This window comes from Aulonocara sp. 'chitande type north' Nkhata Bay, linkage group LG3 (genome assembly GCF_057382095.1).
Source record: "Aulonocara sp. 'chitande type north' Nkhata Bay isolate Kocher_YH1m ecotype deep benthic linkage group LG3, A_spYH_male_GT1.1, whole genome shotgun sequence".
Lineage (NCBI taxonomy): Eukaryota > Metazoa > Chordata > Actinopteri > Cichliformes > Cichlidae > Aulonocara > Aulonocara sp. 'chitande type north' Nkhata Bay.
Genome location: NC_141346.1, coordinates 22,713,451 through 22,737,941, shown reverse-complemented (window position 1 = coordinate 22,737,941; position 24,491 = coordinate 22,713,451). Strand labels below are relative to the sequence as shown.

Sequence of the window (24,491 nt, the reverse complement as noted above, 5' to 3'; positions counted from 1 at the left end):
CCACGGAGGCATTCATGTCAGATGCCTCATCCACCTGAACTGGCTCCTTTCAATGTGAAAGAGTAGTGGCTCTACTCTGAGCCCCTCCTGGATGGTTTAACCCTTTAAGACCTACCATAGAACCAAGTCCACCAGAGTTTATATTATATTTTTACATGTTGTAGTGCCATTTTTTGGAGCATTTCAAGTTGCTATACATCAATACAACCATTATAGCCCACATTTTAATAATATGCATGCATTAAGTGCATAGTAATTACATAAATTGCAAGAAAGTGCAATAAACTACAAAAAAATTGAAAATCGTTTTTGCTTTTTTAACATATATTTCTAGTTAGAGAAACTTAAGAGGCTTATCCCTCAAAACTGTAAATACAAAAAAGTTGCACAAAATAGTTTCCCACCACAGGAAATTTATTTTGAGTGTTGTGGAGCAGGGAAATTATTTTACTGCTATTGTTAAATAATCATCATTATTACCATTGCATTAATAATATAATCTGCAGTATGATCATTGCTTTGACAATGTAACAGATAGCTTTAAGATGGCCTTAAGATGTTTATGATGATGTTAATTTTGTATTTCAGATGCAGTTATAACTATTGTGTACACAATGCATATCTGTGCTTATTTGAGTTGATGTTCAGGTTCATTAATGGTCTTAAGCTTCATCTAGTGAGAGTGTCTAGATGATCCATGCTGAGGGAAAACTAGAACATAGAAGGAATTGCAGTACATGCTTACACAACAGTTCATTTTAATATCTTTTATATGTTCATATTCTTGTATTAAGCTTTTAGTAGGGGTTCTTGATTAAAACATTTATTTAGTAGAGGACACATACATAGTTTCAGTTGTTACATATCAGAGTGGCTTCTGTCTCTCTGTCTGGTTAGAGGTTAGGAGCTAGTCGCGAGGTGAAACAGGGTGCAATTGTGGTTAGCACACAGACACACACACACACACACACTTAGTTAGAGAGAATCATTTATAGGTGAAAGTTTAATCATGTTTTGCTGGGGTTGCAAAAAGAGCAGTTTGTCGCAGAACTGCTGCTGAGGTGTCAGGATGACAGGCGAGCATCCGGCAGTGACAGGATGCACCTGTTATGAAGATGGAAGACGATGTTCTTTTTAAATTGTGTTAAAAGGTCATTGTGGTTTTGATTTGACGTATGTATAAAATGTATCTGTGACGCATGAAGGGGCGTCAGTAAATCAAACCCTGATGCTATAAAATATCTGTTCATGCTTTGATTAAGTTGAAGATTAATTCCTGTCTGTGTACAGATTATTCTTCCCACACGTGTGTATTCATTAAAAATCATTGTTTGACCAAGAGCTTCTGGACCAAGGGTGGTTTGTACTCTGCCTCCTCAATTTTGAACCTTAACAGTGTCTTCATAGTTTTATTTTTGAAATACACCAATTTTTATATACTGCAGGAAAAACAAAAATAAATATGATACTGCAAATTTGCAAAAAAGCAGCATATGCATCAAAATAAACTATTTCCAGCAGTGCAATCTGAGTCCTAAGCATCCCAGAAACGACACAGAAAGTCATAAAGTCAAAGACAACTTTTAAAAAGACCAGTATAGGCCCTGATGGTAAAAAAGACTACATTCCCGCAAAATGACGTCACTTCCGGTTTCGGGCAGGTAATGGCGGACATGCAAAAGTTCGCGCTGACATCTATTCCAACATAGGAAGTGTTACGAACAGCTGATCGGATCGGCAAAGCGTGTTTCTGGAATATTATGTTTTTGTTGCTGCAAGTGCTTTTTATGCAGTTTTTGCAAAGCTATATGTGGAAGGAAACTGTGACCTAGGACAAGCTGATGGCATAAGATGTAAGTACAACTCCTCCGGTTTCATATGCAAAAAAAATTATTGCGCTAGCTTACGTGGTTGCAGAGCTACCGGGATTTAAAAATAGTTACGTAAAACAGAGCGTGCCCGCTCCGACCGGCTCTAAAGGGTTAAAGGGTTAAGTCCTTACCCTATTTCTAAGGGAAAGGCCAGCCACCCTTCACCGCAAATTCATATTTCTGTTATCCTGTTCTTTTGTTCACTACCCAGAACTCATCACCATAGGTGTAGTGGGGATGTAGATAGAGCAGCAAATCTCGAGCTTCACTTTTACACTCAGCTCTCTTTTCACTACAAAGCTGCAGTCACAGCACTAATCTGTTTCAATCTACCAATCTCCCGCTCCCATCTCCCCTCAGTCATGAACAACACCCAGAGATACTTAAACTCTTTAGATGTCTGGGTTATCATTTCCTCCACTTCACACTTGGCTACTAACCACTCCAGCGCAAACTGGAGGCGACTACATGAGGCCAACAGAACCTCATTATCTGCGAAAATCAGAGACAAGATTCTGAGGCCAACCAAGACGAAGTCTTCTGCCATTTGTATACTCTTCAAAATTCTGTCATTAAAAATTATACACAGACTCACTGACAAAGTCTTGTACTGGGAGAGTCCAGCACCCACTGGGAATGAGTTCAACTTATTGTCAACAATGCTGTCCAAAATCTTGCAATAGTTTTATAAGGACCAAATGTCTCATAGCAACGGGCCAGAAAACCCAGACTCCTGAAGCACCTCCTACAGAATACTACGAGGGACACAGTCAAATAACTTCTCCAAGTCCACAAAACACATGTAAGGGGTGTCCAAGTTCATAGGCTGCATCCTCCTGAGGACCGGGCCTTTGCGCGCTACGTGGGCTGGGTCCTCAGGAGGCTGGGTAGGCCGGAAGTGAGCAACTGTATAATTGGAGGGTCTAACCTTCAGATTCGCGTCACCGGATGTCTCAGTGGAGTTTAATAAACTCAGCCGTCTGCTCCTTGCTATCTAAAATATAACAGGACACTGGCGTAAATTCTCGATCATGTCACTCTTCTGTTTAATCAGTTTTCCGTGTGAAGTTTATTCAGCTGTGTGAAAACTATAACTTCAATCTCAGCCAAACTGATTTACTCACAACCAAATAAAACACTGAAAAAAGCCAAACAGTAACATTTCTAAGTTATCTCACTGAACTATATTTATCATCTTTAACCTGAGTAGCAAACGACCGTGGAGGATTGAAAACGATGTGCTGGGAGTTCGCTGTTTTCACCGGCTCTAGTGAACCGGCTAGCTATCGAGCTGGTGGGTAACAGACGTCTCAGAAAAAGTCAGAGCACTTTTGCAAATATGTGATGTCTGGATAAATCAAGCAGATATTTGAAGTTTACACAGCTACATGGCTTGCTGAAGATTCTGTAATTTACCTGTTGCAGTTTTTCAATACTGTCTCTGACCACAGTCTATGACAATGTGTATGTATGTTCTGCTGCTGCTATTCTGACCAGTGTTGTACACTATAGAAGTCAGCTTGAAAAAAAAAGTATGATCTAAACTATGTATAAATTGTACAGTATAAATTTTAAACATATTAAAGTTTCATGTTGGAATTGAAATTGTTGCATTTCTGTTTCACTATTATTATAGACAAGTGTCATTTTGTTATCTATGAGATCCACTGGATTCTGATGAAGAATATCTTCAATGACAAAAAGAAAGACAAAAAAAACATTTCAATTGCTGAATCCAATATTTTCCAGTGCTACTACAAAGCAAAGCAAATTATCAGCATATGTAGTACCACTACTGTTATGATTATTAGTATATATGTATTAGAGCAGGGCGATATGACCAAAAATATTTATCACGATATAGATTTGAAAATTTGCGATAACGATCTAACTGACGATATAATTGACACTAGACAAAATACTTTACAACTCTACAACTTTATTAGTGCAAAAAACACATCAATGTATTTTCACTTAAACAAGCAGCTGTTTTTTATGTGCATTAAAGTTATATAAAAATGTAACAGTGCAAATGCAGATTCCTTGCTGACAGTTTAACCAAAAGGCATTTCCAGTGGAAATTGGCTGACATATCCTCAGCATAACCATGTATAATATCCACAAAACTTAAAAAGAGGTTATACACACACAATACGGTAAAATTATGTTGAAGCACCGTACGTATCACTCCGCGAGGCTCCTGCCTACGATAGCTGTAATGCTCCGACAATCCATCAAGTTCGTAGCTTAGCAAAGTCGTACTAAAACATTTGACAGATTTTCGAGCATAAAATCGTTTCGAGGTCAGTAAACACAACCAGAATTCAAACATAAGGCACACTGGATTATAAAAATGTCGATTTTCAGAAAAATCAAAGGATTGATTTTAAGTGTGCCGTATTTTCCAAAAAAACACGGTAATAACGACAGTCCGTTAGCATGCGCTACCAAAAATAGTGCTTTGTTGTGTGTCTGACGGACGAAAGCTAAACCAGTTCCACACCACTGAAGTTGCAGCATTTTTACAAACCAATTCTGGTTCATCCGTTTCATTCAACCATCCGCTTTCGCCCTTATCATTCTCCTGACCAGCCGTTGGTAATCATTCCTCCCGGCTAGAAAGGGGTATTTAACCTGGACTCGCGGCGACAGTCGACGTGGGATTATTACTCCGAACTGGTATAGTCCGTGCGAGCAGTGTGAGCTTGTTATTCGGCTAGCGTGTGGCTAATGGTGGATTTTCCTTCTTCCTCCAGGAGGGGCGAGCGGAGAAGCGAGTTGGGGAGCACACACACTAAGGGAGTTACAACACGGAACGCACTGGGAGCAAGGGACGAGCACGATTGGAAAATTGCACTTTTGAGTGAATTGTTGGACTTGCCTGTCTGTTTCACTGTAAATAAACGCACTGTGTTTCTGTGAAGAAGAACCGCGCCTGGGTCCCTCTTTTCCGTGACAATAACTCAATGAATCAAAACGATAAAAGTTTAACATAGGCTGGATAATCATGTTTAAAATAAAACATTTTTGGATACATGATTATTATGACATGTCACACATTTTTCTGCTGCATATACACCATTTTAAAACAAAGAACAGTACATTATAAAACCACATTTAGGCTGCATTAGGGCATTATTTGATTGCATGTAAATGGAAAAGATTCTGTAAAATTTTGACACCCTGGTTTATTCAGTTGTGGACACTGCTTATGTTTGATGAATTTCAATTCACTTGATGCTTTATTTTGGCATTCTACTTTGCCAAATTATATACTTTTAAAAAATAGATGTTATTTTAAACAGACTACCTCTCTCTCTCTCTCTCCCTCTCAGGAAGACCAGAACCTGTCAGTGGATTCACTGTGGATGTTTTAACTTCTTATTGATAAATACAGGACTCAACAATAATGATGAAGAAAATATTTTTAAAATATTTTATATGTTTAACTGTCATTCTTAATCCTTACAGTGATTAATGTCCTGTTGATCTTAGTTACAGTAGATTAATTCAGTGACTCTCAAACGCATATTAAGTAGTTAAAAATGTATATTAATGTATTTCTAACAAAACTATAATAGGCTAAATATTATCTCTTATTGTGGAAAACATCTTATTTTACTGTCACTGTATATCATTCATAATGCACTGTCATTATTTCATTATTACTTCATTAGTCCGCATCAGCTTATCATCAATATTATCATGTATCACTTATCATTTAGTAAATCGGCTATAATAGAATTCTAGATACAATACTCTATCAGTTAGTAAAGCACCAGTTTAGCTGGGGGTCCAGTCAGCCCGCAGTAAAGTCATATGAGGACACGGTGAACTTTTGTTGGCCGGAAACGAACACTCTCACACAACTACACATTCTACACACTATTGGTTATGTTCCCAGGAAAGCCTGAGTGGAAACATCTGGAAAATGTTGTTGTTCTGGAGATAGGGGAGATAGGGGAATTCTGCCGAATTCTGCTGACGTCATATTAGGCTATAAAGCTTTCTGTATCGAGCAGAGAAGCTGGAAGACCGGCCTCCCACACTCTGTCTGCGCTCCCTGCGGGGGGAGATGGAGTCTGATGTTTTGCAGTGCCTATCTTCCCCATATGTACATATGTATAATAAAATCACTATTCTGACATCTACTGAGAGACCATGCAGTCGTTTGTCTCTTCCTCAAATTCGAACCTTGACACTCTTTTTTTTTTTTTTTTCTTTTTGTTCTTTTTTTTCCCACTGGAAGAATAGATACGGGTCTGTGTGGATAGATTTTACATGGCTTGAGCTGAGGGCGAGGTTGAAGTAGAGTAGACTCATAGAAAAAGCTCATTTCTAAGAAATACCATAGCAGAACAGTTGGTGTGGGAGTGGTTCGGAGGCAACAGTCAGGCAATCCAATGTGGAGACATGTATAGCAAAATTTACAAAAAGATTAAGCCAGGCTGACTGTTACAAAGCCTACAATCAAGTGATGTGGACAGAAGCAATTGGATGATTACAGAGCCCAACCCTACCACCTCTAATACCAGAGAAAGGAAGGAAAACTGTCCTAACTGAGAAGGAAGTAGATGTAGTGGATGTATAAATAGGGCTATGCATAAAGGGGGTCTATTATACCCAGCAGCCAAGAAAGCTTTAGTCCGCGTCTGTGAATACCCATGTGTACACCTGTGTGCATACCTGTGTGGATCAGCATGCTTGCATTCCAAAGGTTTCTCCATGTAATGATCTGCTAGGGAGTGTGGGGAGCCACAGCCCTGTCCTTTATGGTATCAAGCAGGTGTGGAGGAGATCAAAACTCCAGACATCCAGAGGCCCCCAGAACACAAGAGACCAAGGAAGACCCACAGAGGGGCAGCTGCGCCACTGTCCCAGTAAGAGCTAAGGAGAGTCCCAGATGAGGGCTCATTCAGCAGCCGCGGAGCAGAAGCCAGGGGGAGTTGCAGTGATGCGCCCGTGAGCTCCGCCGGCAGCCAGCTGTGCCTGAGTGACCGAGCCCCAGGCCGAGAGGCCGGGGGCACCCCACCTCCGAAATGGCCCGAGCGAGCCCCAATAAGCGGCCGCCAAGGAGTGAGCCGGTGTGTACCCGGACGCCCACCCCCAGATACAAAGAACCACCAACGCACCGACACCTGAGGGAATCCGCCACCGGCAGGGGAAGTGGTGGTGGGTGGAGATAGGCCTCCAAACCTTGGAAGGCCCGATGATGAAGAAAATATTTTTAAAATATTTTATATGTTTAACTGTCATTCTTAATCCTTACAGTGATTAATGTCCTGTTGATCTTAGTTACAGTAGATTAATTCAGTGACTCTCAAACGCATATTAAGTAGTTAAAAATGTATATTAATGTATTTCTAACAAAACTATAATAGGCTAAATATTATCTCATGACAACTTGAAAGACCTACAAAACAAAGCTAAAGCTAATGAGCCCCACTGTTTCCAGGTCTGATGAAGGGCTCTAAAAATGTAACATCTCTAAGACAAAAGAATCACTAGAGAGCTGGCTAGTTTTTGGAAGTAAGTTTTATCGAGAATTTAAAAGTGTGCGTTTCGTCATTACAGAACGTTATTTTTTAATTTTTTTATCTTTTGAAACAAATAATAATAAGCCACTAATAAGCACTAGTTGCCTTGGTCCTTTCCAATGTCAGTCCAGAGAAGAAATGCAGACTTACATATCTCTTTAGCATATTCTGAAAACAAATATCCCCATGCTACATGATACTGTGGTAATATAATTTGCATAGTGAATGTTGTGAATAAATATTACATGTTACTGTCATGAAATTACTGAAGTTTCATAAGATAAGATACAATAAGATTTTTGTCACTGCAGAAAGTACGTTTAAGAGCAGTAAAAGTTAAAGAAAAAACATAATAGAATAGAATAACTTAAAATAGAATTACATACTATACATAATATAATAAAATACTATATGCAATAGAATAAATTACGATACAAATTGACTAAAATGCTTTGTTATAGTAGGAAGTATAGTGTGGTCATCTGCAGTAGAGTCTGACAGGAGTTGGAAGGAAAGACCTGTGAAATCTCTCAATCCCACATTGTGGGATTGAGAGATTCTGCCACTGAAGGCAGAATAAAAACAGGCCTCAGCCTGCCACTGAATGAGCTGCTCAGTACTGTCAGAGTCTCCTGCATGGGGTGGGAGATGTTGTCCAACAGGGATGACAGCCACCATTCTCCTGTCACTCACCCCACCTCCACCAGGTCCAGAGGGCATCCAGTCTCTTCTCTTGCGCAGGACTTGACAACCCTTGAGCTGCAGCCGATGTTGGAGACTGCCTCCTGGATTAATCAAACCTGTTAAAGAAGTGATTCAGTTCATTTGCCCACCTCACATCCCCCCAGGAAGAGAGTTTTGATCTTTGTGGCTGAGAAAAACATTTTCATCTTCCTCTCTACTTTGAAACATACAGGCAAGTCAAGACTATACAGAGTCAGCAGGGCCCCACATGACTGAATCCACCCAGGTGATGCATACTCTCATCACAAAACGAAACATGATGAAGGGTATTTTGCCTAACGTGTGGAAATATTGAAAATATATCAGCCCTAACTGTTTAAAAGGCTAGTGGAGTAAAAAAAAATGTAATCATAAAAAAAAGACAAAAGATTAAGGCTGTTTACATAACACATTAACGCATCATTGCAATTAAAATTTTAATGCAATTAACCCATCTGGAGCGCAGAATAAATTAATTTTGGACAAACTGCCCGAAATGCATTGGCAACAGACATTTCATTCGTCATTCTGCGCTCCAGATGGGTTAATTGCGTTAAAAATTTTAATCGCGTAAATTGTGATGATGGATTAATCCCCGTTAACGCAGACAGCCCTAAAAAAAAAAAAAAAAAAAAAAAAAAAAAATATATATATATATATATATATATATATATATATATATACATATATATATAATCACTTTAGTGCTACAGACATTAAATCTGTCTGATTTTTTGGAGCATTTTTGAAAGTCATGTCATTATTTAGTCATTGTTACACTGTGTTTCAACAGCTGAAGATGTTCTCACAGAGAAAAAGACATACTTAGCCAGCTTATTTTTTAACATCTCTAACAATAACCACACTAGAAACCCACAGACAAAAATGTATGAAGCTGAGCACCCTCAGTTCAACATGTTGGAGCTGAAGGTTGTTTGCAGGTCATGGAGTATCATAATGAAAATGGTATTTGGCATTGCTATCATTAGATTTAATTTTAACTGGTGGTCATATGCTCAGCCACTTGGCAGCTGAAGCAGAGTGTTTGCAAGTGAGTGAAATATTTAAAATTAACAAACTGTTTTAAATTTGGTACCTTATTTTTTTCATCATTGTATTTCATAAATTAACAAAACTTATTACAGTGGCCATAAGGCACACCAGAATATAAGGCCCACTGTCGATGAACGGGTCTATTTTCATACATAAGGCACACCGGATTATAAGGTGCATTAAACAAAACAAAATCAGATAAATCAAACTTTACTCAAATCATCCTTCTTGCTTCCTCCACTTCTGTACCATTGATGGATTATCTCAGTTGTTCTCCTGACTAAAGTTACAACATCCTCCTATGCGATTGCATTTGCCCATAATCACGGGGAACCCTCACGTTAAGTTTTATCGAGTGGAAAAAAGTTAGCATTCATCCTCCAGCTTCACTGTGTTTATGTTATGCTAACATAGCTGTGTCGCTAGTCATCACGTAGCACATCATTATATACCAGCTAGTCCAACTTCAGTAACCCTACAAACATGCCTGGATGTTAAGCTTAATTGTTACACCTGGTAAAGCAGCAACGCTGATCATTTTACTAAAGATGAAAGAATTTAGACGGTTTTCAACTCTCAGTGATGCCGCAGTGTTTGTTTGACTTTGGGACCTGAAGCGGATAGAGTTTTGGACCCAGATTACTCCGCGAGGCTCCTGACTACAGTAGCTGTAATGCTCCGACAATCTACCAAGTGGTGCGGTTTCGTAGCTTACCAAAGTCATACTAAAACATTTTTTGACAGATTTTTGAGTGCCATGTACCACATAAAATCGGTTCGCGGTCAGTAAGCACAACCAGAATTCATACATAAGGCCCCCCGTATAGTAAGGCGGATAGTAAACACTTAAAGGATTATAAGTGTGCCTTATAGTGTGGAAAATACAGTAAATAATTTAGAAGGGCAACAATTTGTAATTTTTTGGGTGCTGGAAGTATAATTTCCAGAATGCTTCAGCTTTCATTTAAAAGAAAAATGAATATTTTGAAATTTAATTTGTATTCAAAACAGAATCGACCGTAGCAGGCTGACCGGAAACAGTTCATGAGGGTACCAACTCAGTTTTAACAGAAGAGGATTTGGATCACTTCTATAATACAATCCAAAGCCACGAATGAAGGATATATTAGTCTCCATTGTTCTTTTTTGATTTTTAATGTTACTGAAGTTATGAAAGCTATGAAAAGAACTGTCAAAACAGTAACATTTAGACAGAAGACAGTGAACATTTCTGTGGTTATTAACAGAATTTTAATGTTTTAGATTGTGCAGGCTACTTACTTTTATATAAAGAGTGTGTGTTGATTTATAATACAGGGTGGGCCATTTATATGGATACACCTTAATAACATGGGAATGGTTGGTGATATTAAAGTCCTGTTTGTGGCACATTAGTATATGTGAGGGGGCAAACTCCTCAAGATCGGTGGTGACCATGGTGGCCATTTAGAAGTCGGCCATCTTGGATAGTCAAAGGAGCTTGCAAAGAAAAGTGTCTGGACTTCTTTAAGTTGCTTGAAGACATTTCACCTCTCATCTGAGAAGCTTCTTCAGTTCTAAGGTCAAATTCCTGAGGTCAGACGGCCCAGGATGTGAGTGGGCGTTAAGGCGTCTGGGGAGGGACACCACATTGTTAAGTCTGTCACAGACTTAACAATGTGGTGTATGCTGTACAGTGCAGCGAGGAATGCACAGACCTCTACATTGGAGAGACCAAACAGCCACAGTCTTCGAACTCCATACTCTACAAAATTTCTAGATAAATAATTTACAACTGATGTCAATGGACTACTGAGTCTACTAGAATGTTGATGATGGCTTAAGGTGGTCAATGAGAATAACTAACCAATGTGCGAGTAACACTGAAATTGAGTGATACTATCATACTTTTGAAATCATACTATATGCAAGAGAATCACTTATTGTGGAGTTATATGTATTCACAACAACTCATGTCCTTAAAATAACTATACATTTTTTTTGCAATATTGCTGTTTAGTAAATTTTCACATCTAAGAATATGAGCTAAGTTTTACCATCAATAGACATTTTATTTTTAGTTTACTAACGAGAACCCAAAACCATCTTGTTTATGCTGTCATCTCACACAGTAAAGATGCTCTCAAAGAGCTATTTTGACATTTGTCACGTACTGTGGTGACCACAGTACGTGACAAATGATAGTGTCATGAACATTGGGTTATATTAATTTTGTGCACCATGAACTCTTACTGTCATGTACCAGTAAGATTCTAATGATATTATGTTATATTATATTATATCATATGATATAATATATTATATTATATTGTATTATATCATCTATAAAAAAAATAAAACTGCAGAATTTGTATGATCTGAAGTATTTTTCAAATGTGCAGTGGGAATTGAACACATCAAAGTTCCATATTGTAGTTGGAAAAGTTTTGTTAATTTTCTTCTGCAATATCAAAACACAACATGAATATTTTTATTCCTCATTTTAAACATAAACAGAACATAAAGAATTAATGGTGAACAGAGGAAAGAAACACAAATGTCAGTCTGAATTTCACAATCTATCTTATACATTACTATTACTGAGAACTTAAAGAATTAAAAGAGTAGGCTGAATGATCAAAATCTAGAACTGATCAAACATAAATGAATAAAGAAATTCAAGAAATTGAACATATAGTAGGTTGCAGGGACATTTTTTATGCAATCACATGTGATTGAAATTGAACCCTGTTGGGCCCCAGTCACTACAAAGAACCACAGGAAGAGGAAATTCCTTTAAAAGAATATATCCTCATTTCAGTTTGATGCTCACACAGTCAGCAGCAAGACAACATGGAGGTCAGAATCTCCACCAACAGTGTCTGTGAGTACTGACCTTGTCTTTTGTAAAAAAAAATATATATATATATATATATACAAATTAAAAAATAAATACATGGATTAAGGGCAAATAACAATATCCAAAATACAGCTATGCATTTGCATGAAGTCATTATGGATGTTTGTAACTGCTCACTAAAAATGCATAGGACTTATTGCTAATGATGGAAAAAAAACCTGTTAAATATTAAAACTGTCATTCTCAATCTTTTCAGTGATGAATGTCCTGTTTCTGTTGGTTATAGTTGCTGAATTCAGTGATTCGCAAACATATAGTAAGTCTTTAAATATTCATTTTGTTGTATGTCTAAGTGTGTATGTATGTTATAGATTTAATAAATCTCATAAGAATATGAATTTTCTGAAACTACTGCAGTTACTTTTTTTCAGCTAAAAATAGAACTACAACATAACATAAACCTCTAAAACACTTGTGAAAAAACTGCACGCATACGATCTATCTATCTATCTATCTATCTATCTATCTATCTATCTATATATATATATATATATATATATATATATATATATATATATATATATATATATATATATATAATGTCATATATAATTATTTGAAAGCAGTCGAGCATTAGAGTGCTTAATGTGTATACATTTGTGGTTGTCTGAAAAACAGTTTTTTGAGACTATTTTGTTCGGTATTTGTTGAGTCTTTATTTGATTTTCTGTCTCAGATTCAGGTTTTCCTCAAGTTGTTCCAAACAGACAGCAGTTCTTTCAAACAGAGCCTATCACTATCAGCTGTGAAGGGCTAAATGGGCTGAATGGATGGAGAGTGATGAAAAAGATAAATGGAGATGTTAGAACATGTGCTTCAACCTGGGAAACATCGACTGGACCTTGCAATATTATTAATGCATATCCTTCAAGTGACACTGGAGAATACTGGTGTGAAATGGGAGGATTACAAAAAAGCAACTCTGTCAATGTCACTGTAACTGGTATGTCCATAGAAAAAAAATCAATTATAAGTTGACATACTTAGTCCATCAACAGTTTGTGCGTGTGCATTGTAATAAGCAGAAAAAGCACATATTTGACACAGATGTCTGTTTAAAAATGATGTGAGCTGTCATGACGGTTGACCATGACTATTATGTAAAAGTCCCTTTTTACACAAAATAACTGCCATATTTTCTGCCATTTAGATTTAGAGAGTCATGTGATCCTGGAGATTCCTGTCTATCCTGTGGTGCAGGGAGAAAATGTGACCTTGCATTGTAGAAAAAAGGATGCAAACTCCAGGTACACTGCAAAATTCTATAAAAATGGCGTCTCCGTTGGGAGCAGCTCATCAGGAAACATAATGACTCCCACTGTATCCAAATCTGATGAAGGACTTTACAAATGTAGTATTGCTGATGCTGGAGAATCACCAGAGAGCTGGCTTAGTGTTGAAGGTAAGATGCATCAATATTTTCTAAATAAATTAGAGACAAACTTTGTACCCAAACTGTATTTTAGACCTTCATGATAAAGTGTGTTAATGAAGAGCAACATGTGGTCTATGATGAACATACCTACTGTGCAAAGTGACGCCAGAGTGTTGCTTTTATGTGTCATCTTTGGACATCGTATTTTGGTCTACTAAAGGGGTTGTTTGGTAACACCACGTAACATCTTTTATGTCTACTAAACGTCTAGTGTTGACGTCCATTGGACCTCTGTCCACAGGCTATGTGTAGTCCAAATGTGGTCGTTGTGGACGTCTTTTCAACAACAAACTAGACTCATTGTTAATGTGGTTTTTAATACAACTTCTTTAGTGGGTGGAGGACATGTTTTCTATTGGCAACTGGTTAATTTTTATGAAGCTTTGTTTACACCTTTGTATGCATGTCCAGTTATCATATGCGGCTGAGACATAAATAAATAAATAATTTATTTAGACAGAAATAAAGTAATTGGAAAATGATCTGGAACAGTGTGCCACCTTTTGAAAAAGGGCTAAATCATATTGGGCATACATAATTATAGTGAATAGGATTTATTTTATTTTTTAAAATATTTAGAGTAATTTACAACATAATTTTAATCATTTCTAATACACAGTGCAATCATCTTTCTGGCAGGACATCCTACAGTGCCTTACTTCAAGCTCTACCTGGTGCTCTGCACAGGTTTCAGTGTTTTATTGGTGGTCATTCTGCTAATACTGGCAGGAGTGTTTCAACATAATAAACATCAACAAACCATCAGAGGTCATACAGAAGAAACTTCTTTGACACCAAGTATGCTGACAGTTGGCTCATCAAAACATTTTATTTTTTTATGACTTTTTATTTTATAACAATAAACATACTTTTTTCCTGTTTATTTTGTCTTTTTCATAAGCAGGTGCTCACAATTCTGCTGCCTCCTTCCAGCCTCCCTCTTCTGCACAAACAGGTTAGGAAGGCAAACATCTGTTTAAGAAAAAAAAACTGAACTTCAAATGTACAGGATCATGGAAATTAGAAACAAGCAAGCAAGATTGGTCAATTAAATTAACACTAGTTGTTATTAGGCAATATGATGATGTCAAAATATACCATGTTTAATAACATTTTTTTAATTATAATTTGCATGTTACTGTTGTGGAAAGAAATATGTTGCGCTTTCTTATGGTAGAAGCATAAATGCTACAAATTGGTCACTTTAGCCCACTGGTTGCGAGGCAACATGATGACAACATAATAATTGATATACAGTCCCGATCAAAAGTTTATGACCACTTGAAAAATGCCAAAAAATCATGGTTGGATCTTAACTAGGTTCCAAGTAGAGCTTCAACATCCAACAAGAAGAAATGGGAGTGAGACATGTTTTGAGCCGGGACCTTCATTCATTCATAAGATAGTGCTGTTTTACAGCTGATCAAAAGCTTAGGACCACACCTACAAAAGAACCTATAAATCCCCTCAAAACAGAAATCACAGTTCCAAACATGAACTCAATAATGAGTAGCTCCACCATTATTGTTGATCACTTCAAAGATTCGTTGTGGCATGCTTGATGCAAGCGTTTCCATGAGGTGAGTGGGAACATTTCTCCAAGTGGTGAAGACGGTCATCTACTGTATGGAACTGTTGTCCATTTTGTAACTGTAGTCCATTTTTTGTAAACTTCCCTTGCCATTCATCCCCAAAGGTTCTCAGTTGAATTTAGATCAATGGAACATGCACGATAGTCCTAAAGAGTGATGTTTTGGGTGGCCGTAGCTCAGGTGGCAGAGCAGGTCAGCCACTAATCAGAAGGTCGGTGGTTCGATCCCAGGCTGGCTGGGATGCCAAATATCCTTGGGCAAGATACTAACCCCATGTTTGCCTACTGGTGGTGGTCAGAGGGCCCGGTGGCGCCAGTGTCCGGCAGCCTCGCCTCTGTCAGTGCGCCCCAGGGCAGCTGTGGCTACGATGTAGCTTGCTATCGCCAGTGTGTGAATGTGTGTGTGAATGGGTGAATGACTGAATGTAGTGTAAAGCGCTTTGGGGTCCTATGGACTAGAAAAGCGCTATACAAATGCAGGCCATTTACCATGTTATTATTGGAAGAAGTCCCTTGTCCTGCGGGCATTGTGTACTGTAGTGTTGGCGTGTTGAAAAACCCAGTTGTTACCACACAAACAAGGGCCCTCAGTTATTAGGGATGCTTTTTGCAACATCTGGATATAGCCACTGGCCGTTTGATGCCCCTTTCACCTCCTGAAGCTCCATTATAGATTTTAAAGGCATGTGGTCCTGACCTTTTGATCAGCTGTAAAACAGACTGTTTAAGTTTAAGCGATGTTTATAAATTGGAAGCTCAAAAAATTTGTTACGTTTGTTTATTTTAGTGAAATTCAAATAATAAAAAAAAATCAGCCATTTCAACCAAAAAACACCAAGGTTTTAATCATCACTCTGGTTTTGGTATGTCTCTTTGATTTGATTTTACTGTCTGCACTTTGACATTGTTATCATATAGAAAGAGTGTCTAGAATCAGAGTTGTTGTTGTTGTTGTTTTGTTTTTTTTAAAATTTCAACTAAAAAATGTCTGCCCATATCATATTCGTTTAAGGTCTTGACTTGTCGCTATATTTCAGTGCCTGCAGTGGTAAGCATAGCTGAAGAAAACAACGAGACATATTCCCTCATCACAAAACCAAGAATGTCGACAGGTAATTTGCCTAAACTGAAAACATTGAAGTTATAATACCCTTAATTGCTTAGATGTGTAGGGGAAGTGTCATGGTTCAGGAGTTTTTGACCCAGCATTCTGAGTTTGGTGACTTGTGTTTTATTATGTTCTAGTTTATTTATTTAGTCTAGGCTTTATTTGGCTCTATGTTTTGAGTCCTGTTTCCCTGTTTAGTTCTTGTATGTTTAGGTTCCTCCCATGTTTGTGTCTCCTCAATATGTTGTTTATGTTGTTGTGTCTTCATCGTGTGAGTCTGTCCTCCATTGCCCTTTATGTCTCATGATGTCTTTATCTCCCTTTTTGTCCCTTTCTCTTGCTCTCTCCCTTTGTGTCTCGTCTCTTCTTCTTGTTTACATCTCTCCCCTGGTGTCTCATTTCATGTCTCCCCTATCTGTCATGTGTCACTTTGAAAGTCTCACGCCCCATGCTCAGTATGTCCAGTTTAATTCCTCCTGTCTTGTCATTGTGTCAAGTTGCCCCAGCTCCACATGTGTTTCCTCTTCCTTTGTCACCCTCATGTGCATTCAGGTAGTCTTTGTCATTCATTTTCGGTCAGGTTGTCTGTTAAGTTCATGCCATGTTTCCAAGTTTCCATGTTCCAGGTATCCACACACCCACACCAGATTTCATGTTTAGGGTTTTTCATGTCTATTTTTGGTTTTCCCATTTTAGGTTATTATTTAGCTTCATCTTGGTTCGCCTTTCCCCATTGTTTTGTAGTTTGCCACCAGCCATAATAAATGCCTCACTCTTTGTGAAGAATCCTTTTTTTTGCCTTTGGTTGTCTGCATTACTCTCCCCTACACATGATCTAACAGCATAGATCGTGACAGGAAGAAAAACATGTCACCATATAAAAAGTAACATCGCTCTGAAGACCATACGTGTGTCCCAGCCAGAAATGAGTGAGAACAATTTACATTTTAAATGTAATGAAAAGAAAAATCACTCTTATGATGTTTTGTTGTTATATGCCTGCAGAGGACAATGCACTTGAATCAGTCCAGGTGAAGTATGCTATGGTCAGGAAACCCAGGGATGTGAAAGGTAATTGACACTGAAAGTAGACTATTAAATCCTTAATGCTCACCCCATGTTTTGGGAACAATTTAGGGTTGCAGCAGGACTGGAGCCTCTGCACATTATCACTGAGCAAAGGGCCAGGCCAAATACATCTTGGACAAGATGGATATATAATCTGACAGTAATGTTATATTCTTGGTTTTTAAATTATATATTTTTTTAAACACAGCATGCACGTGTTTCATGCTGTTGATATTTTCAGCTTTGTTTTTAACATCTCAGAAAAAACCCCACACGAGAAACCCACAGGCAAAAATGTGTTGATGAGTCTATCTGATGGTCTATCATGCAGCAGCCAGATAAGACTGTTTTAACAAATAACTGTTTTGAAATGTATTGTGCCTCCAAACAGAGATGGCAGTAGTGAGCTGGTTGGAGTCCCACAACTGACTGGCATGGATCTGGATAACTTTTACTGCACAGTACAAGACTAAAAATAAAGGGAATGCTGGTCTTCAGTGTGCATTTTATTTTCTTTGTTAATGCCATCATGAAATCTAGAAAAAGTGACACATGTTTATATATATTTATATAAAATACAATGAAACATTTTTGTGGTTAAAAACACATTTAATTAGTTAACTTCTAGTTAATTTCTAATATGTGAAAAGATGGCAGTTTATATCAAATTGCAAATATCTCAACCTGCATGTTTAAAAAAATATTATCTCTGTTCTTATTCTGAGAGTGAAAACTTCAGCCACCTCATATCATCATGTCTATTTAAACAGGGAGCAGTGTGTTAATAAATATTATTAGTGAAGCCCAGGTCTATTTGCTCTGCCTAATTGTAGACATGAGTACACTGTTGCAGTTCTTAAACATGCTCACTGTGGCTTCTGTGGCAAGACAGTGTGACAAATGCTATGTTAATGTAATGTGAGCCATCAACAAAATATCCTTTTATGGTAAAGATGGTGGTACTGTGAACACAAGGTGAATCTTATGTAAAATTATGAAGATGGGGGAATAAATTTAAGGCAAAAAATGTGCGTTCTTTTAATAAAAGCAAATTTATGTAAAATTATTTTTTGTTAACTTGTGTTGTTGTTGTTTTTTGAGTATCCATAAAATTTAAGAAAATAAATAATAATAATAAATGAATAAATATATAATCTTAAGTGATATATATGTATATATATATATATATATATATATATTAAAAAAAATTCCCCACTCGCCCCTGTGGGCGGTCAATCCTTCAAGCTCGGGTCCTCTACCAGAGGCCTGGGAGCTTGAGGGTCCTGCACAGTATCTTAGCTGTTCCCAGGACTGCACGCTTCTGGACAGAGATCTCCGATGTTGTTCCCGGGATCTGCTGGAGCCACTCGCCTAGCTTGGGAGTCACTGCACCTAGTGCTCCGAATACCACGGGGACCACCGTCACCTTCACCCTCCACATCTTCTCGAGCTCTTCTCTGAGCCCTTGGTATTTCTCGAGCTTCTTGTGTTCCTTCTTCCTGATATTGCTGTCATTCGGAACCGCTACATCGATCACTACGGCCGTCTTCTTCTGTTTGTCTACCACCACTATGTCCAGTTGGTTAGCCACCACCATTTTGTCCGTCTGTATCTGGAAGTCCCACAGGATCTTAGCTCTGTCATTCTCCATCACCCTTGGGGGCATCTCCCATTTTGACCTCGAAACTTCCAGGTTATACTCGGCACAGATGTTCCTGTATACTATACCGGCCACTTGGTTATAGCGTTCCATCTATGCCCTGCCTGCTAGCATCTTACACCCTGCTGTTATGTGCTGGATTGTCTCTGGAGCATCTTTACACAGCCTGCACCTGGGTGCCTGGTGTGATAAACCCCAGCCTCAATGGATCTTGTGCTTACTGGAGACCAACAAGATGCCTTCCCTCTCCACAGATGACTACCACAGCCTCCTGCAGAAGACTGCACTACTGGAGACAAAAATTCATCGCTTAGAAGTAAATGTGGAGGTAAATGGACTGTGTGGAAATGAAACAACCTTGCCTTTGATTCAAAACAATGGCAATGAGCAAGCTAGTACACAGCTAAGGAGCACAGATAACATGACCAAGAAAGTAGACTTTGTGCACTATTATAAATCCTCAAGCGATAATCCCCCCTTGGACTGTCTTGGTGCAAAACCAAGACATAAATCATGTCTCCTGGAAGGGGGAGGATGTATCACAGGCAGGGCACAGCGAGCTGAAATCTCTGAAACCGACTGGCCTTCACTTCCTACGAGACAGAGAAGCTCTTCTACCCCTGTATACGGGAGGAAACAGGACTGGACAACCGTGAATAGGAAGGTTAACAACAAACCTTCAAAACAACTGAATGTGAAACTGCAGAACAGATTTGCTCCACTATCAAAGGACCCTGGATCTATATCGGACAACCATCCATCTAAAAGTAGCGAAGTAAGGTCTGAAAATCTTTTGAAAAGTAAAAGGCCACAGGGAAAGCTAAAGGCTAGGCCTGAAACTCTGATTGTGGGTGACTCTGCCGTAAAGGATGTACAAAGGATGTGCGGTAAGAACACTAAAGTCCTCTGCTTTCCTAACGATATGGTCAACAACCTGAAGGAGAGAATTCTTCAAATTGCAGATGAATATCCAACTGTGACAAACATTGTTCTGCATACAGGGTCAAACGATGTGTCCAAACAACAGTCGGAGGTTCTGAAACGGGACTTTACTGGATTATTAAATACTGTAAACTCTCTGAATGCAGCTGTATTCATCAGTGGACCTGTACCGCCGGTCAGAGGAGGAGACGAGAGATTCAGCAGGTTGTTTACACTGAATAAATGGCTTATATCAGAATGTGCTGACCACTCAGTGCATTTTATCAACAACTTTAATATTCTTTGGGAACGCAGGCATCTGTTTAAAGCAAATGGATTTAATTTTAACAAGTCAAGGGTGAAACTGTTCACCTCCAACTTGTTTTATTCCATACATCATCCATCTGTGCTTGGTGCCAAGGCTGAGATAAACGAGGAGTTATCTCATAAAGATGAACAAACAGTACTCCAAGAACAGACAAAGCCCAGCAGAGAACTGGTGGGCTTTGTCTGTTCACTCATGAGAAGTGCCCTCCTCCGTTGGCAAAAAGGGTTTGACAGATTCAGAATTGTGCACCACTTTATGGTAATATGTGTGGTTGTGAGAGTAACAGTAACATTAAAGACAAGTGTCTTGTAGGTGACAGAAATGTAAGTTTAGTCTGCAGTAGTAAACATCTACCTCGTGTGGAACTAACAATGTCAAAAGGTGAAATAAACTATTGAAACATTGTACAGCTTAACCCTTGTATGGTGTTCGGGTCTGTGAGACCCGTTTTCAGTTTTTTTCAAAAGAAAAATTAAACAATTAATTATTTTTTCAACCTGAAATTCATTGGCTTATTTTCTGTGAAGAACATAAATCCAAACTCATTTTCAATGACCTCATACTGTACCTCCCCCCACACATTTACATTACATACAAGGTGTTCGGGTCCACTGGACCCAGGTCTAATAAAAGTGTTGAAAGTGTAGGTCCTGTGTTCCCACACTCTGTCTTCCTCCTTTCTGGTGCTGCTGATAGTGTTTTCTTCCCCTCCTGCTCCTGCACAAAGTTGCAACATTGTTGAAAATCCAACTATCAACACCGTCTGCTCTGACATTCCCACACATTTTACCCTCTTTCTTGAGGGATCCAAATTTTATTTTCTCATACCCTGTCCCTCCTGCAAATTAGGGGCATAATACTATAAATAAGACTTTGCCAGTGTGGTTCTTTATCACAACTGATCAAGATGGCAAAAGATTATCTGCTGCGAGGGCCATCCAATTGATTTTGGAAGAGAGAGGGGCTTCGGATGATGATGTTGACAAAGAGGTTTCAGAATATTTCACATTTCTGAAAATTCAGAGTCTGACAGTGACTTTGAAGAAGAGGATGAGGTTGAGCACCATTTAGTAACAAAACGAAGACGAGTACCCCATCTGCAGCCAGCTCCAGGACCAGAACAAGCCCACCAGACAGCAAGTGAAGAAATATGGATGTCAATAAATTGTGAAATTGAATGGTCTTCTTGCCCAAGAAATGAGCCACCCTGCAGAGCTGTTACTGTGATAAGCCAGGGCCAACATGGCTGACAGTTACTCATGTGCAGGACATCAAGTCTTCATTTGAGTTTTTCATCCCAGATTCCATCCAGAAAATTATTCTGGATTGCAGTAATCTAGAAGGAAGGTGTGTTTTTGGAGAGAGGTGGAAGGAGATGGAACAAATTCATCTAAGAACCCCAAAGGCCTACTTTGGGGTTCTTATCCTTGCAGGAGTTTTCAGGTCCAAAGGGGAATCCACAGAATCCCTGTGGGATGCAGAAACTGGCAAGAACCTTTCCGTGCATCAATGTCTCTGGAAAACTTCCACAAAATTTCCAGGATTATCCGTTTTGATAACCGAGATGACAGACCAGCTCGACGGCAGAGAGACAAGCTAGCTGCCATCAGGACAGTGTGGGATAAGTGTGTGCACCACCTCCCCTGTTTTACAACCCTGGGCCTAATGTCACCATCGATGAGCAGCTGATCCCATTTAGTTGTGAAACATATTGCTTCACGTGTAAATGTGTTGTGTCTTTCCACTCACTCCACTCACTAAATTCACAGACAGAGAATTTAAACTAAAAAGGTTAAATTTTCAGAGTTCACATAGTCATGTGACCCAAGTTTCCTCCTGTGGTCTCCTTCTGCTCCTGCAACAGAGACACACACAGAGATACATCCACACCTTTGTCAGGTGGGGGTTGACTTCACACAATGGTGTTAAGTCAGTCAGTCTTGTCAGCTTTTGTCAGTCAGTCAGTTCCCCATTTATTTTAAAATTCTTACTCATTCACTCAGTGATTCCTTCTTTTGCTAATTGTGGAAATTATCGTCGCATTCGTTTCCACGCTCAGCAAAACGACATCATTTCAAAAAGAAAAACAATTTAGACTGGATTTCCTCGTTGAATCCTTTTAGACAGGAACTTGTTTCCTAATTGTCCCAAATAAGTGGCTTTCTCCTGAGCCCATTTTAATTTTGGAGAAGCTCACTTTGCAACAGTTTTCTCGACGACGCTTCGATTCTAATCGTGCAGATCTGCTCAAACAGAGATCATCAAACAAAACTTTCAGTGCACCATGAAAGTAACAAAATAAAAGAAAGAAAATAAAGGAAAGAAAGAAAATAAAGGAAAGAAAGAAAATAAAGGAAAGAAAGGCCTTGTTAAAGTCATGACACGTGTTCTTCATGCCAGGGGGATAAATCGTAACAACCCAATTGGCAGGCTCAACTTAATAACAAAAGACAAATCAACAGCCAGTTTAATCTCAAACATTCATCCAATCAGCCATACACACAACATACAGTATAACCCTGTTGTCTTAGCACATAATAAGTTTCTTCTCATGTAACTAAATGTGTGCCATGGTAAAACTTCTTCACACACCAGAAACTCACAATCAGCTCACTCAGCTCACTCATTTAAGACCTCTCATCAGCATTCTGTTTTCTCCTCTATGATGCAACCATCTGTCCTCCTATAATATTCAGTCCACTAGTCTATGTATCACTTTCATCTTACTAGTGACTTGGACAAGATGACAAACAGAATCTCATGCTTAAGATGCTGTCTGGTCTTCATGAGTATCATTGTATGTGTATATGCATGTAAGGTTTAGTATAGTTAATGCATTTTCTGTATGTTTTTGTGTTAGTCTCTCATCACACTTTCATTATTCTCATCACTGCTTAAACAACACACATCTCTCTCTGTTTTTTTTTTTTTTTTTTTTAACTGTACTTTTCTCCAAAACAGAAAATAGCATTACAGCTGTTTCAGACTGAGAAACACCAAACACTCTTCATGCTATCATTCATCCACACAACTATTTTATTCCTTTTTGTCCACTGGGCAGGTGATCTGCAGAATCAGTCTGCCCCAGCTGGATACCTTTTCACACACACCATGACGTCAAACATGCTCACACTCACGGAATGGATCAGGAGAAAAACTTTCTTCATCTTCACACTCTGGGACAGAAACACCATATGTTTTTTTTTTGTGTTGTGTCAGGGATGGATATGTAGTTGTAACGTTTGTGTTCACTAACTTTACTTTCTGTTTCCTACCCTGCCTAGTCTGTCTTGGACTCAATGCTGCTCCTAATGCCTCTCCATACTCAGCCTTTAATTTCTCCTCCACCTCTGCCTCTGCTCTCTCACGCTGTTCTCTGGCTCTTCTTTCTGCTAACATTCTTGCTCTTTCTAAAGCTTTTCTATGGTTCTAAAGTAGTTGCAGTGGATTGAGCTGTGTTTTCATCCTCAGGTTTCACAACTACTGCTTGCAATATTGCTCTTTTAACATTCTGTGCTTCTCTTCTCTTTTGAGCCTGCTCCAGCCACAACTTAGCAACTGCTAACTGCAACTCCTTCCTCTGCTTCGCTTTCCCTGTTTTACCTGCTACACTTACAGCTATTCTTTCTACAAGCATTTTACCTTTAACTTCCACTAATGTCCCTTCAAATCCATATTTTTTACACCAACAACCCACATACTGCGTGCTGCCCGGTGAAAATTTCTCCATAAATTTTACATCCCCTTCTAAGGCAGACTTACACATTTTATTCTCCATTACAAGACAACAATCAGCCACACTCACGCAGACCACGTCTGGCCCGCACACCCACACAACATAGGCCTATTGCTTGCGTCTGCACGCACAGCTAGCGCTCTCTGTTGAAAACTCTCAAACGCCCCATATGGCGGAGAATTCAACCTTCGGACACTCTCTAACGCCCCAAATGGCGGAGATTCCGGACTCTTTTCACGGCGGAGTCACCGAACCTAGGTTATCTCCACGCCCCACACAGCGGAGAAGCCTGCGTCTCTCTCACGCGGCTAGCGCGCTCCCGTACCTGCGGTCAACGCAGGGTCACGTAGCCGCTCTCTAAGGCCTTCTGTACTCACTGTTTGTTTACGTTCATGGGAAGAGTCTCTGGATCCCGTCAATCGTCATCCATCCCGAGGGGAGTTCAGGCGCAAACTTCCCGGCCTGGTGACAAAGCAAAGTGAAACACCAGGGCTTTACGTCAATCATCCCAGACGTTGCGGTGGTGTCCTCTCCCTCTCCTCGGTGGATGCAATGTGTTAG

The 24,491-nt window shown here is 39.0% G+C and overlaps 1 protein-coding gene across 1 annotated transcript in view; it reads left to right on the top strand.

Annotated features, from left to right (window-relative positions):
* LOC147334605 (high affinity immunoglobulin gamma Fc receptor I-like) overlaps positions 1-24,491 on the top strand; it is a 29,674-nt gene extending 5,183 nt beyond the window's left edge. The window contains exons 5-10 of the mRNA XM_086285964.1: positions 12,760-13,026; positions 14,158-14,316; positions 14,423-14,473; positions 16,147-16,221; positions 17,223-17,288; positions 24,331-24,491. Coding sequence (XP_086142090.1) covers positions 12,760-13,026; positions 14,158-14,316; positions 14,423-14,473; positions 16,147-16,221; positions 17,223-17,288; positions 24,331-24,491 — 779 coding nt within the window. The remainder of the gene's footprint in view (positions 1-12,759; positions 13,027-14,157; positions 14,317-14,422; positions 14,474-16,146; positions 16,222-17,222; positions 17,289-24,330) is intronic.